This window comes from Wasmannia auropunctata, unplaced genomic scaffold, assembly GCF_000956235.1.
Source record: "Wasmannia auropunctata unplaced genomic scaffold, wasmannia.A_1.0 LD336060.1, whole genome shotgun sequence".
Taxonomy (NCBI): domain Eukaryota; kingdom Metazoa; phylum Arthropoda; class Insecta; order Hymenoptera; family Formicidae; genus Wasmannia; species Wasmannia auropunctata.
The window spans coordinates 578,360-594,885 of record NW_012026830.1 but is presented as its reverse complement, the minus strand read 5'-3'; the positions used below and the strand labels follow the sequence as shown (position 1 = coordinate 594,885).

Here is a 16,526-nt window from a genome sequence, read left to right as displayed (position 1 = left end):
AAGTTACAGAAATGTGAAGTTGGCCCCCCCATGTCTTCAAATGGTGTTTTCATCGCTTTAATCAACGGAACTATTTCTAAAATCGATATAGAACTCTAGAACTCTTCGGGGGGCAACCGGAACTCTGATCATTTTTTTCAAATTTAAAAAAAGTGGGGCCAACTTCACAGAGGTGAGTTAATACCTGTAAAAAAACGCATCAAATATGTAATATGTATTTTAAAGTTAATGGCTCTCGTTAAGGCGAGAGTCAAGCTGTTTAACAAATTCCGCCGCGCGAAATAAATTTCACCGGTAAATCTCATTGTTTGCTTTAATCGCGCACTAAGTTTGCAGTGACGTTAATATCGCTATATTCGTAAATTTCCGCGCATATTTTAGTGCTCATTATAAATCGCCGTAAATCACATTATCGCGCGCATCAACGTGAGAAAAGAAATTCGGACTCCGTGTTCGAGCGTCATTGAAGTCGTTCCTTTCAAGATGGTCCGCGTTAAATTATCGAGGCGCATCGATTCCCTCGGGAAGACGTTGCTGTAATTGTACAGACAAGGAATGCAACGCCGGTATATTTATAGCAAATGCATTTTCCATTCGCGGCTGTAAAATCCCCGACACGTTACGCGATTTTATCTCGGACCATTTGCAAACGTCCATTTGCATCTCACACGCGAAATGCCGCGTCTATAAAGCGCGAGCACGTATTGCGCATTGTCATCAATTAGGAAGTTCCATCGGGTTTCATTGCGGCTCTAGCATTTTACAAGCAATAATTTGCAAATTATCTACGCGAATAAAATTGCAAGATGAAAAAATTATAATAAATACGTTAATTCTTCTGATACAATCTATTTGGCATTTATAAGAATTAAGATACTCATCTCTGTTTTTAATTATAATAATTTAAGTTGATATAAGTAATTGTATTTTATAAATTACATTTTTTTTAAACCTTAGTTATTAAATAATTCATAATATATTCTCGCTCACATATAGTGGATGTAATTTCCTTTTTCGGTTCACTTAACATATCTCTCCAGATTAAAATTAATGCCGTATTGCAGTTTAAACTGTTCCTCATTAAAGGATGAGCCCTCATCATATAAACGCTAATGCCGTTTTAGTACCAAAGTCAAATCAAGAGCGAGAGAAAGGCGCGAGGCGACAAAATTCAGTTACTTTGCCAGACTAATATCATTATTGCTCACTTGAACGAGTAGAAAAGCCCCGTATAAGGCGAGACAAGTGATTGCCCGCGCGAGTCGTTGACCTCAATGCGGCGGGTCTTCCACCTATATTAATATTTGCGCGAATGTCTTAACATGATAAATTAGTAAGATCTTGTCGAGCTGCGCCTCGAAGTGGTTTGTATGAACATTTTGATTATTGCGTCAATGCTATATCTCACTAATCGTTTTTACAAACACACAGCCAAAAAATTAAAAATTCCAAAGTATATAAAACAAAAATAAATATATCCTCTTTTATACTTTTCTCTGCAATTTATTGAATTATTATAATAAAATATTGTTCAATAGTTTTATAAAAATATGGCTACTTTATACGTCTTTTTAATTTTTATAAATTAACCCATAATTATATCACAAATTTTATTTGCAATAAAATTAGAAGTACGTTTGACGCTTCATATATTAAGTAAAATTCGTAAAATGTTTAATTCGATTTTTATTTATTGAATATTTAGTTATTTATATTTAATAAATGTTCAGGTTATAACTATCAATATTAACTTATATTTGTAATAATATCAATTTCATATTAAAGAATTTATTTACGCCGTGTGTTAGCAAATATGTAGTTTGATTTTGCAGAATAAAATATTTATTGCATTGATTATATTTGATTAACATACTGCACGTTAAAAAGCAATAAAACGAAATGATAAAATATCGATTATTGTTTTATATCACAGTGAACTGTATGCGAAAAGGAGCACGACAATATGTAAGCACTTATTTCAAGTAAACTTCCTCGAATAATAAAATGCTTCTTTAATTTTTCAGCGACGAAGCACTCACGTAATTTTCACCAAGTCCCGTATCAAGAGGCAGAAGGAAGTTTAATGTCTCGGTGACTCAAAGGACTTCTGATGCCTCGGGGCGAGACATTCTTAATCTCTCACTGCAGCGCTGATTTCTACTGTATAAAGTGCAAATTTTAAGTGTCCAATAAATAAATGTAACAAAATCTCCCGAGTGTATCTTTAAATATTTTGATTTTTCTAACAACTATTTTTATATATTCAGATTCTTCGCCATGCAAAAGTTATCGTAAATAAAATAAGTCTAGATATTCCAAACTGTTTGAAATCTGACGCGAATTTGGCAGCTTTTTGAGAGATAACAACGAAAGAATCTCTCCGAATACGTATTTGTGCATAAGAAAGTTATCTCGCGATGATCGATTCAATTGTATTAAGTTATTTCACGCTTCAATCGTTTTCATATTACGGTCGCAGTGCAGCACGTGGCAAGTCGGGGCACGTACACGTTTGCGGAAGTACAATATCGTGTACAGCGTGTGCAGCTGCGCGTTTCGGAAAACTCATGCCTTTCGAACGAACACACTGACGTTTCTCCAGGCAGCGCGGGAAGGAAAGGGGAGGGGGAGGGGAGGGGTGGGATCATCCCTTACGAGTTTCGCTTATCGCGGAAAGGATTGCCGTGTCCTCCCGCACCGCGCCGCGCGACGCGGGACGCAACGGGGTAGTACCAGTCAACCGCAATCCGAGATAAACCTCGATAGCGAGTGCACGTAAGGATTTGTAGCTATCTATAGCTATATTCCCCTGCACATGGATTTTCGGCGCTATCATTCGCCCCGAGCTCCAAGGAACTTGCTCGATAGCGGGGGACGAACGGCCAGAAAGTTTTCCCCCAAAAAGCGAAATCTGGCGACGATCCAAGAGTCTACGCGCTATGAAGTCAGGTGAGATAATTGAATGCGAAATGTAAACATTGCGATACTTGTCGAATAATAAAATTGTACATACGTGATCGATATTAATAAAAAGAAAGGAGAGAAATAGATGTCGATTTAAAATCGAGTTGACGATGTTCTAATGTATTTTTTATATCTATCAAAGAAATAAAATCATCATTATTTTGATAAATTTACGATAAATATTTGACTTATCGAATAAATGTATTGCCAAAAATTTGTGTTTGCAAGTTAAATTTAAGTATTGTTTCAGTTAGCATAAAATATATACCTTCCCACAATCTGTATACCAAGCCTTTATTTACATTCCCTTTCGATCTGTGAAATCGGCAAATATCCCGTACTATTTGGAACAGTGAACACGAATTGAAGTAGGGCATTAGATATTATCTATAGATATGTAATGATTTCAAAAATGGGACGCGGGTAAAAAGCGCTTCAGACCATAAATCCGTTACGTGTTGAAAAAGGTAGCGTTTCCGCCGCTCGTTTTTATTTTCCAGCCCTCCGCACTGAAAATCGTTCACTCGCTTCGGTAGCAATTTAGACCGAAAGTAGCTCGAGCTATCTCCCTGCCTGACGAGAATGAGGAAACGAAAGTGATGTTCAGACGAAAGAGTTCGGTTCGATTTCTTCCACTATCACGGTACTCGCGATATCTCTCATTTATTCCCGAAGTAGATGGATTCGTGAGAGAATACAAGGTGCTCTAAAATAAAAATATTTTAAGCTAGATTTATTTAGAGAGAACCTATACGGCATTTTTTTAAATTTATATTTAGATTTACATAAACTACAGAAACTTCTAGTGAAATTAAAATGTTTTTTTTTGACATTAATTCAATTGAATTATTTACCAAAAAATGTTTTATTATAATTCTGCTTATTTCCAAATATTAATTTGTTAATAATACACTTACATGTTAAATATCTGAATATAACACACTTGAATAAAGTTTATTTAAAGTTCACTAAATACTGCAAAGCAAGATTTCATTAATTCGCAAAAATTTTAAATTCCTGATTTAAATACAGTAATAAATAATATCGTGTCTCGATATCGACAGAACTGCCATTTTCTATTAGAGAATACATTAGTGATTCATTTTGATATATCCCGTAGTATCGTTTTGCATACAGACACTGCGACCTCCAAATTCGACACGCTGATATAACGCTCGTATATGCATTACGATCCGCGATGCGCGGGATTTTGATGGATATCCGAGCGAGCAAATAGAGTTCTCCCGGCATTGCGTGTCGCCAGGGATTTATGCCAATCTTTCTCCCGTGGTTCCGGCGTTGTCTTGACGGTAACGGAAGATATCCGGTGCTATTAGCATCAAGCTCGCTGCGAGTTCCGTAATCAACCCATTCGCACAGTGGAAAATACATTTCCACAAATATATCCACGTTACATTACATTACGCAGATATATGTATTCCGAGAGTGCAACTTTGCAGAACGCGTGCAGTTTCGCGCTCATCTTCGTTCAACTTAATCGTTTAATTTGCAATTTCGCAAAAATGCAGAAAGTTCAGAGAATTGCGAGGGGAATACTTCAAGATCTCGTTAAGAAAAGTTTAATCCAGAACTTCTCTCGATTTTGTGACAATTCGACATGCCCGTGCATGGCCCGTTTGAACCTTTACGTCAATTTTCGAGTGTCTCTTTCCGTTCGCACGAGAAAATATGGAGAAAATATGAGACAATTCGCGCCTGAGAGATTCGTTTCGTCAATTGACGCGAATAGCTTCCGAGTGCATTACTCGCTCGAACGGGCTCGGCGAAGAGGTAGTGGCACCGTCTGCCAATTGGCCGTAAGAAATAACGCGACGCGACGCATAACGAGATGCAGAAACGTAAGGAAAAGTATTCGCGCACGTGCGGAACGGCCAGAGATGAGGATCGTAAAAGCCCGACTTTACGAGCGACCTTAAAGCTCGATCGGGTAATTATATGGTCTCCATACGGGGTCGCCAGTTATTTTCCAGCCGCGTCGCGGTTTCAGAGCGCCGTTCTCATTTTTCCAGCACTTCCCCCCCTACCTTCTCCTCTATCGCCGGTTCCACCCCTCGGTGCAAATTAAATTCGATTATTATTCGGCTCCTGCGCGGGGGATTCTCGTATATCATTCCCGCGCGCGAAAAATGGCTTCAACGCGTTCCGCGGGATAAGCGAAGACAGATAACCGCGCGGGAAATTCCTTACTCGCAAAGTTATTTAACGATAAGATTGGCTTCCGCTTTTAAAGGATTATAAAGAACGGATGGGCGCGAATTGGACATATTCGATTAATCTTATGGTAGAATTCACAGCATTATAAAGAGCTAAATGGAATTAACTTTCATGAGACTTCTGTGCGATGATTTAATTGGTCTCCTTATAGAAAGAAGATAATGATCAATATATATTTGATAATCCTGCAATTTTATCTGTGATTAATATTACTTAACTTTATATAATTATTTAATTCTAGTATTGTAAATAAATGTTCTCGCTTTAAGATTCAATTTTCGAATTAATGTATTCTGAATTGCAAATACCAACCGCATTACATTCAAACGGAGCAAAAAAAAAATGTAATAATCGCCTAAAAAATATAGTGACGATCTGTTTTCTCTTTAAATAATCACTGTTTTTTCTTTAATCATTAATTATAAGCACACTCTCATCCTGATTTCGAGCACAGATACATGACGCGATCGGTGCACTTAGGCAGGCCGGTATCGTGATTCGGAAATCGTGCTATGCTTAAATTGGATTCTGTTCCCGCAGGAACAGCCGAGGTTCGCGGTCGGCGAACGGAAGTCTCCCCAGCGCTACCTCCGCCTTACAGCCACCGGCTGGAATTCCCAATTTAGCTGTCTGGGATAAGGAGGCAACCATATTTAGAGCGGACCTGGCATTAAATCGGGAACTCAGGGAGCGCCTCGTGCCCCTGTTTCTCGACGTAACGCGGCATCGATTTCCGGCTTGGAAAAGATTACGCAGCTGTTGCCGAACAGCTGTTGTCGCGCTTCAAATTTTTACAATGAGAAAATCAACGATGATACTGATCATTCAAGTAACGCGATATTTTTGTCCTTACATCAAAACTTCACGTTTCACGACTGCAAAACGAGTTTTTCTCGGAAGATATTGCGGGCGTTCTTTATATGAGGCACAATCGCTGCTCGAATTTCTTTAAGATGTCAAACGTGATCGTCTGCTAATCAATATTACAAAGTTTAAGCCGCGTGTGTTAATCGATATTCCATATTTTTGCAAAAATTTTATTTCAGCGGTAAAATTCAGATATATTCCAATTTACGACAGCAGCATTTTCTCCTTTCGATAATTTCCTTCGTGAAGAGGGTTTAACTTCGCGATGACGAATGTATCGCGACAGCTCGCGGAAACATATCCAACGAAGTCACGTCGAGAAAGTCGTGAGAGCCCTTTTTGCCCTTCCATCAAAACTTCACGCTTTACGACTGCGAAACGAGTTTTTCTCGGAAGTGCAGATATTGCGGGCGTTCTTTATATGAGGCACAATCGCTGCAGACAATAGCGAAGTCTCGGCTCTCCGTTCTTTACTGAAGTGCGCTTCTTCTTCTTTCGTCTTCTCTCTTCTTTTTTTTGCCCACCCTGACTACGTTTCGCACTGATTCCAGTTTATGAGGCTCAACGGAGGAAATTCCTAAATACCGTGTGATCGATACGTGCCCGTGGAAAATGGATGCAAATCAATCAAAACAAGTTTCTCTAAACTTTTCTCGTCGTAAATCGAACATGTTCCAAGTTTTCGGGCATATAGATAAATTTCTTGTAAAAACGCGGATATAGCTTCAACTTTAAATGTTGATGTTCGCGCAAAATGCTATCATAATTTATAAATTCCTGCGCAAATGTTATTATTATATTGATACCTTTCTATGCACGCGGACTATATCGACGTAAAAGATGAAACGATTTTTCGCGCATAAGATAGTCATGTTTTCGGTTCCACAATTCTGCGATTTACATGAGATTAATCTTCTGGAATGCGCTTACACTCGGATGGAGAGCGACTTGCGTCGGTTAATCTAAAGTACTCGTTGGCATGACGTCCGGTAATATTTTTTTCCATCGTGGAAGACGAAGAAGCGCGACAACTGACGTCGTGCAACGACGTCGTCGGTCGTTAATAACGAGCGAACGAGCGGTAAAGCAACGAAATCGTTATGCTCTCCGGTTTACGAGAATTTGTTGTCGGCTTTAAAATCCCGGTTCCCGCGTAGCGGCGGCGAACCGTCGAGAGTTTGGACCGGGTCCAGGACGACTAGCGAAGGCCGACGCCGCCCGCCGCCTTTTTCTTTCCGCTCCATAAAGTGAATGTCGCGCTTTACCGCTTTTGCCAGGCCGTGTCCTCGCGCCGCAGATCGCTACTGTTCCGTGATTTCCCGCCTTTTCCCGAAATCGTTCGCTTCCGTCCGCACGAATACCTCGGTGGCAAACAATGCGAAAATTTGCCAATGATACACGGAAAGAACAATTTTGCTGAATCCAGATCTGAAAATAATTTCTGTTCAATAATCAAAATTATTTTGTGCAAAAATCAAAATAATTGCTAGAATATCAAAACGTTTTACAATTTACAGCAATACTTATCAGTTTTAACATTCCAATAAATTATTTTAATGATTCAATGAAAAATTATTTTTAGATCTGTTTTTAGCAAAATTTTCAGACCTTTCAACAAAATCGTTCTTTCCGTGTAGTCAACGCGAAAATTTAATAAATTCGAGTCTAACTGATGATCCCGAATACATTAAAGCTGAAAAATAATAGACATTTTTTTTTATTTTTTAAATAATAATGAGCTAACTTAAATTATTTTAATTCTCTTTGTTTTTAGAGAATTTATTTTATTTTATTTATTTATAGTTTTATTTGGAGTGACTATTAATTTGATCCATTCAATTTCTTTTATGATAAATCAATCGATATTCGTGAAATGTGATATTCTATGATTTTAACATTCAATTTCCTGAGATTCCACGTATTCTACAATATATAAACATTGTTTTAGAAGCAAATGAATATAATGGGACTCTATACATATAACAGACACAGGATCCTTTAATATTAAAAAAAGGCGGAAAAATTACACTGACTTATCGCTGACATAGAGCAGGTACAGTTCGTTTTTCATCATTTTGCTCTTTAATCCTGTCTCTTTTGGCCTGGTTAGTTCGAAAAAGCAGAGAGCCGGGAACATATCGTGCCGTGGTGCCGCGTAAAAATGGCGAGGTGGAGAAACCGGCTCGTTAGTTAAATGTCGCCGGTACGAAGCCGGCAAATGCCGCCATTAATATTGAAACGAGGTTCCTTTGAAAAAGGCTACGCGCACGCTGGTCGCCCGAGGCATTTTCAAAAGGGTGCGAATACACACACTTCTAAAATTGATGCACCGAAATGTCGACGACCGGCTGACCGGCATATCAAGTATCCGGAAATAACGCGAGAGTGCTATAGAAAAGCGAAGTGCAGCTCTATACTCATCCCTCCGTTCAAGCTTACCTCGTTAAAAATTCAACCATTTCTAATTGCAAGTTGCAATAAGTTGTCACACACACACACACACACACACACACACACACACACACACACACACACACACACACACACACACACACACACACACACACACACACACACTCACACACACACACATATATATTTTTGATAAATTATATAATTTATAATTTTCGAAAGTGATAATTAATAGTTACAATGATCTAAAAAAGTCACGCAAATATGGCAAAAATAAACAGAAAAAAATTAATTTAGCTTAAATATTTCAAATATAATTTGTCATAAATCATAGAAGGATATTAATTAACATAAAAAAACATATAAAAAAAATTAATTATTTATTAACAAAAATCGTGGTTCAGATCACTTTGATCATCACTGGTATAATTACGCTTTCATGAGAACAATGAAACTGCAGTGTATTATTAAATGTTGATTCGTACTACTTTCCGATTACCCGAAAATCCGATTAATCATTTTGAGAATTTAATTATCGTTAAAATCATTAATTTTTTGCGGATTGTCGTGTCAAAGACAAACATTAACTCGACTTATCAACCTGAGAAGTTCGGGGATTAGTTTCATATTTGCTCAATCTGCAAGCGATTATGGTTTGGCTTTGAACAGGAATGTCGCGCTCGGAGTTTCGTGTGTTTCAAACGACTGTACGGAATCGCGTCTTGGTGTAAAAATTTCTAAATAGAGATTTTTGATCGAAAATTCATAGAATGTTTGAGAAAAATGTTGTTTGGTTTTCCGATGATTTAAAGTCTTCTTTTATGTTTAAATATAATAGATAATGTTATTAAATTTTAAACTCAATAAATTATTGTGTTATTATATCGCGCGTTTTTTAGTCTCATCATTAATATCTTTCATTTACAGCTATAGCAATAGATGTTAATTAATTAATTAATCAAGTTTTGTAATATACGTGGAAATTTGTTGCCTGTTAAAATTAAAATATATTATCGCACACTAACATTATGTTATGTTAGTTGTCACTACTATCTTAAAGAACAATCGCTTTACGCTACGGATTCGCTTAAACATCCGCATGACGCAGTAAAGTAGCTTGTCTGTTTCGTTTCTACGATAACCCAGATTCGAAAACAAAAAGCTTCTGTGTTTGTCTGCGCAGTATCGCGACGCCGGATCTTCATCATCCGATGGCTTTCGGGCGCTCGAAAACGCAAACGGAAAATGAAGAAACATTTAGAGAAAATTATATTCGCTCCTGCAAAATTGTACGCAACGTAAAAGATTATCCCAAATTTTATCAATTGGAAATAATTTTACTAGTTATTACCGTAAATTACGAATACATATATCCCTTCAAAGCTACGATAACAAATTATTAATGCGTGAAAATAAGAAATTAATTATCGTGTAAAATTCCGAGTAATGCATGTTAATATTGCGTTAAAATAATAAATTACATCTGCGTGTATTTATATTTCTAACATTTTTAATAATACATTAATATCATTTTAAAATACGAATATATGTTATTAATTATATCATATATATTACGCTAGATTGTAAATTTGTTATTAAGTAAAAGAGACCATCTCTTTGCACAGCATTAAATTGCATTAAAATATTTATCAAGGCATTGAGCAAAATCACATATTGAACACAACGATGTCCGATGCTGTTAATGGTATACACGCGCTTATTCAACTTTATTCACTTTATTCATTAATAAATCACTGACAAATAACAAATAGATAAATAAATATTTACGCAGCGAATATTTCGCATGTTACCGGAATTATACTGGAAAATGGAGAAAGGCAAAGAGAGATAGCATTTTCATCGTAATTGGTAAACATGCTGCATGTTATGCCACTCGTTAAAAATCTCACGTTTGATATTAATTAATTATCTCGTTGGCTGACTATTATCATGGACGTATTACATGAGAAACGATGTCATGCATAGCCGGTGATACAAAAAACGTTCTCAAAAACGTAAATACATTTTGTCATATTATATGTGATACTGATATACATTACTGATTATGTAAGCGACACTAATTTAATGCTTTTAGAATAAAATTATAATACTTTGTTATTACGTTATAATTAATAATTGCTCATTATTATCAGACATTATTACTTAACTTTCTTATTCAAATCGGTCGATTGTAAAACTCTGTTAAAATCGCATCTTAATCGATTTGCCGATCAGCATCGCAGCAGATGCAGCTAAAGAAAATTGCATAAAAATGATCGACGTTAATTTACGTTTTCTTACAAATATCTCTAAAAAATTAGACTTAAAAATTGGAAATGCAATTTATTAGGTTTGAAAATGTTTAATTTGCCCGTATAATGCGACAATTTAACTGAATAAAGTTCTAATAAACGCAGTAAAATTTGTTTTTTTTATGTGCAGAACTTTCATTCTTTTAGGAGAAAAAGTTGAAGATCAAATTAATTAAATGAGCACTGAGGCGGATTATTAGCAGCAGATTGGCAAAGAGTGTCGTCAGCGTAAATGGGGATGTACCCGTAAGCGAAACGAGAAGGCGGATGAGCGAGAAAAATCACTAACGACGACTTCATTCGGCTAACAATGCCGCTTAAATGCGACGCGATTTAGACTTCATGCAGTATAAATGTTGCTCTTTAATTTTATTTAATTTTAATTTCTTCAAAGGTTTTAATAAAAAATTATCATAATATAAAATTCACATCCTTAACTGCCAAAATTATCTAAAAAGAAAATAAAAAGAAAAATCGATCCTTTAAAAAAAAACTTCGTAATTCGTGACATAAATAGTTCAACATTTTAATTAAGAGGTTGATTGTATATATGTGAAGATCTATTCAGATAAATGTAAGAATAATTACTTCCATAAAATCTGTACACCACTAAAGTATTTAACGATTGTAGGAACATTTCGTAATATTAAATACGCGTTAAAATATTTATTGAAGCTCATGTTATTAAATGTATTTGTTCCAAGTAATCTAAAATTATCAATAAATAAGAATCGTGTGAAAAATTGGAATACAAAATAGGCTTACTTATTATAAGAATAAACATATTTTGTATGTATATATTACCTAGATGTATCTGATATAATTTGCATGGAGATCCACATTATCTTATTAAATTAAAAAATATGTCACTCATCTATACACAATCGCAACATTGGAATTGCAATTACAATAAAATTACGTTGGAATTGCAGAACCGAAATCTATTTGTGGTGAACATCGCCACACGATAAGGCGTCTACAGGCAGTCCCACGACAATAGTGAGCCGTCGCAAGAGCCACCGCGAGAACGAGCTAGTCGTGCCGCGAAGCGCCGACAGGCGGTACGCGAGACCAGGACTTTCTCGCGTTTAAAATTGCGGGGCATATAGGACCTGGCGCGGTCGATCACCTCAGCCTTGATGTAAGAAAACAAGGCCTCCTCCTCCTCCTATTCTCAGATTTCGTTTGTTGCACTGGTACAATGCAATACTCACGAAAACAAGATTAATTGCAAATCGCGCATACGAATCACTAGAGTAGAAAAAAACGCATGGCACGTCGCACGATATGCCCGACGTTAATTACACGCGACGGGCGCTTCACTATTGTACATCGCGACGGAATCCTCACTGAAACGCGATCATAAAAATAACATGAGAAAATACAAAGCTTTATGATTCACTCAACACACCCGCAAATTCGCGAATTTCGCAAATTAGCAAAACGAATGGCATTTGTCAAACAGCTTTGACAAATTACAATATGTACAATACCGAATTTATGCGTGGTTGACAAATATTAAAAAAATACAATAAACAACTCCCTTCGAAATCGATACGAATCAGCAAAAAATGCAAAGTCTGATATATCCGAATGCATACAAAAATTCGAAGCACGATACAATACGAATTTACATCTATGAATAAATTGCGCGAAATACTTGCTTGTAAAATAGCTAATAAATGTACAGTTGTTGTTAATCGCAAAAGTTAATTAATTGCGCGCATTAATTGTTATTGATTGCTTGTAGATACAGTAATTGTAGAAACAATTACGTGGTGTCTGTGATTCGATATGTGCTCGATGTGAGCCCGTTTCAAGTGAACGCTACGATCGCACGGAGTTAATGTCACTGTTTGCTCGCTAGAGTCTCGAATGACAACGCGTGCAACGATCTGGCAAGTTAAAGTTAAAACAAAGGCTGCTACGCAAGCTATCGGGCTTTCCACGAGACATCGTATTTACGAAATAAATGTATGCCGAATATTCTATTTTATGCATTTTACGTTAATTTTCAGTATATAATTGGCATAAATATAATTTCTATTTGAATGACATAATTTTCACGAAAATTCGTTGCATTAATAAAAAATAATACACCACTCACCAATGTGCAGTGAAGATTATTTTGAAACTTTCAAGCCCTTCTTTTCTTCTCGGATTCACTCGTTGCACTCGTATAACACTCCTGATGTTAGTTGCACGCGACGCAACACTTTACTATCTCACATTACGACGGAATCCCATCGAAACGCGATCGCGAAAAAGGAAAATGCGAGAGGAACGAAATTTTGTTATCTGTTGATATATATGTCCGATGTGCATCCATGCTCGCAATTCGAGAGTGAAAAACAAATTACGTTTAAATCAGCGAAATCAAAGCAAGATATGTACGTACGTTCGAATTTAAGCACGGTTAAAAAAATGTATTATCTCTCGCGCGCAATAAAATATATCTTGTAATTCCCATTCGCTTTGAATAAATCGTGAGAAATATGTATTTGCTTTGAGAGAAGAATAATTATAAAATTTACAGCCACCATCGAATATAATTGATTATATAATTCGATTGACAGTCGAGCTAATTGTTCGTGGGGAATGATTGCTTTGGCTTCTCGTCACTCGACACGCTCGCATTCTACGACATGCGAAGCGACACGCGCCGTTGCCTGTCGACGCGCGGCGCGACGTGCGAACAATATAGTGCGCGATGGCCTTGTGTACAAGGTCGCGCGTTGTTAAAACAATACCAAGGCCAACCGATACACAGGTGCAGTTTCATTACAATCAAAGATTTAAAAAATTGCTTCTATAGTTATTTGGCAAATATTCCATTTTTTGTATTTTTAATTAATATTGATAAGAGATTGTTATTTTATATTTTGCACTTTTTATTTTATAGATATGTTAATATTTAAAATAACTGATCCCGTTTGATTAAAAAAGTGTTTTGAAATTGAAAAATTATTTAAATTAACAAGAGAATTTGCTTCGATCTCGTTATACATAGATATCAATAATAAATTTTAAGTTTTATATAAAAATTATCTTCTTCTTTTAATTTAAATGAATAATATCATTTAATTATTTCATTTATAAAGAATTAATATAAACGTATTATTTAAAAATAAATTAAATTTAATATCGCTGAGATATAATGAGTTTGAAAAAGAATTAATTATTAAATCGCGAAAAACAAATCTTAAATTGCGTCTTAAAACAAACTTTATCTGAATTTTTTATTAAAATGTAATTGCAAATATAAAGTATTATGTGACAAATATCAAATTAATTCTTCTCTAAAATTTATTAAATCGTATCATATCTTAAGATTAATTCCAGCTGAGCTTTTCAGTAGAAATGCGATGGCCTCGTTCCAATATAATAACAAGCGCTTCAAAACTATTTGAGAAGCATTCTATTTCCTTTACCCTTGGTTTTATTTTCTTCTCACTTTTACCGAATATTACCTGGCGAAATTACATTAAATGGGTATCGTGTTTCCGTCATCATATGTACGTGCTCGATTTTGGGGTCGAAAAGTAAATCGAGGGTGCCTGTGCTATTTGTTACTTGCTCCATCGCCCATTTCCGGTGTAATTCGAGATCCCGAGATACCCCTATTGAACCCGCGCAGATGCGCCGTATGCGTGATCGAGACAAATAAAAGTAAAACGGCGATGAAATGGGGGACTACTGACTCAAGAAAATTGTGATTGGGAGAAAAAGTAGATAAAGGTACAAGAAAAAAAGAATCTATATCAATTTTTCTTGCAAAAAATAAAAGGAAATATATATATATAGGTATAGATATGAATTCAAAAATTGTTGTAGAAATATTGATACAATATCCGATAGAACAAAATTAATATTAAGTTCGCAGAAAATTGTAGATTTAATCACGATCATATTTGAATCTCCGTTGCGCCTTTATTGCTAAATCTCTCTGATCGCAATTCGCGATCCTGAGATTAAAAATAATCAGCGTTCTATGATAGAGCAAGATCCCAGAAGTATTTAGTGTTAAGAATTTCGCGTGAGAGGAGAAATGTTGTGAAGAACAGCTGCGAACAATGCTTCTGCAGTTGTTACACGAATCATCAACGTTCGTTTCGAGAGCGCGAGCACGAGCGAGCGCGATTCCATCGTCCTGCATCGTCGTTGTCATTTTTTTATTTCTCGTTGGCGAACATAAGTGTCATCGTACTCAGCCCCCTTTACGATCCTCCACAGGGCTATATTAATTGCTACGGAATCGTTACTGTCGTAAACACGGGTTGATAAATTGTCGCTCAAGCGTTAATCGATAACGTTGATAGCGCGCTAACACGACAAGAAAACGCGATAATGCGAGCGAAATGGAACAATGTAGGAAACGTTTCTTATTGTTGCGGAAATTACTAAAAATTGTTTCTGCATCGCATCTCTCAGCTTGTCGCAATCAGAAACGCATTTTCTCTCCTCGGCCGCGCGAAATTGGCAAACGTCGCGCGAACGTAATTTTCTGCCGCGAAGCACTTCGTCTTTCGCTTCCGCGCGCGTCGTACTGAAACATTTACCTTATCGAGACGAGTATCATGGCGAATATCAGGTACTTTCCAAGCAGCGGCACAACCAGCGATGTTGGCGGGATGATCTCGACGACCAGCAGAAAGAACACGTGCAGACTGATGAGAATCGAGATGGAGAGCGTTACCTGAAATTGCGAGACATTTGTTAAGAGGGTTTCATTATATAAGGAATAATGTGAAATACTAAGAGTTTATTGCTCTATTTGATATGATATCGCGTTTACAGTAAAAGGGAGAAGTTATCAAATATATCTCTAGCCATTTATATCTTCCATGGAATTTCTTTATTATTGTATACAATTTTATGGATTTGTATAGTTTGTTGTAAATCAAATAAATAAATTATTTGTATTTATTTATTATTTATTATTTATTTTCTATCTAATCTGATAATTAATTTTTGGTTTCAATGTTATATTAGAAAAATATTACATTAAAGGAAGTAATTAATCGTCTTACAATTTATCGTGTATTCATCAGAACAGAAATACAAAGAAGATTATTGTGTTATTTTTGTCATATTGCTTTAAGAGAAAAGAAAATATGGAGATCAAAGAAGAGGTAGTCCAAAGACACATGTTGCCTTTCCTTAAAAATATGTCCCCTGACAGGCGACAAATTCAGAGCTATTCGAAGGGGCCCAGGTAAGGGGCCGCGGATAGCCGAGCGGAAAATTCGTATTTATGATGCGCGTAAAGAATGTACGAAGCAAGAGCCAGAAGGATAAACGGGTCGGCCCCGTGAGGTGAAAGTTGTGCTCGCTGACAGAATTTATATGTGTCCGTGATCCATTCGTTTTAATAAAACTTGTAAACGAAAAGCATCAGGCACGTAGAGCCACGTCCGGGGTGCGGTACTACTGTTGCCAAGTATATGATGAAAATAAAAATGAGAAAGTACAAATACACGGAATAAGCACAGAATAAGTAAAATAAAATAAAATGTTTTTACCGACTATCGCATTGCTCAATAAATAATTCATCTGAAGCTAGTGGGATGAAATAAAATAATTAAGAGGATGCTAAAGCCGTCTGTTTTATCGACAAAAATACCATTTTTGTTGGATACAAAACACTTCGTATTAATCGCATAGAATAAAATTTCCTTTTCCACGATTAAAACACACATGCTAATGCATCTGGCTCTGGTGTATTTTGTACCAAAA

The 16,526-nt window shown here is 36.2% G+C and overlaps 1 protein-coding gene across 3 annotated transcripts in view; it reads right to left on the bottom strand.

The window, feature by feature from the left end:
* Nucleotides 1-16,526, bottom strand: part of LOC105450508 (acetylcholine receptor subunit alpha-like) — a 159,710-nt gene that overhangs the window by 16,561 nt on the left and 126,623 nt on the right. For all 3 annotated transcript variants that reach the window (XR_974464.1, XM_011690367.1, XM_011690366.1), the window contains one exon: nt 15,350-15,486. Coding sequence is in view for 2 of the 3 variants with exons in the window: in XM_011690367.1 (XP_011688669.1) it covers nt 15,350-15,486 (137 nt within the window). In the remaining variant the exon portion in view is untranslated. The remainder of the gene's footprint in view (nt 1-15,349; nt 15,487-16,526) is intronic.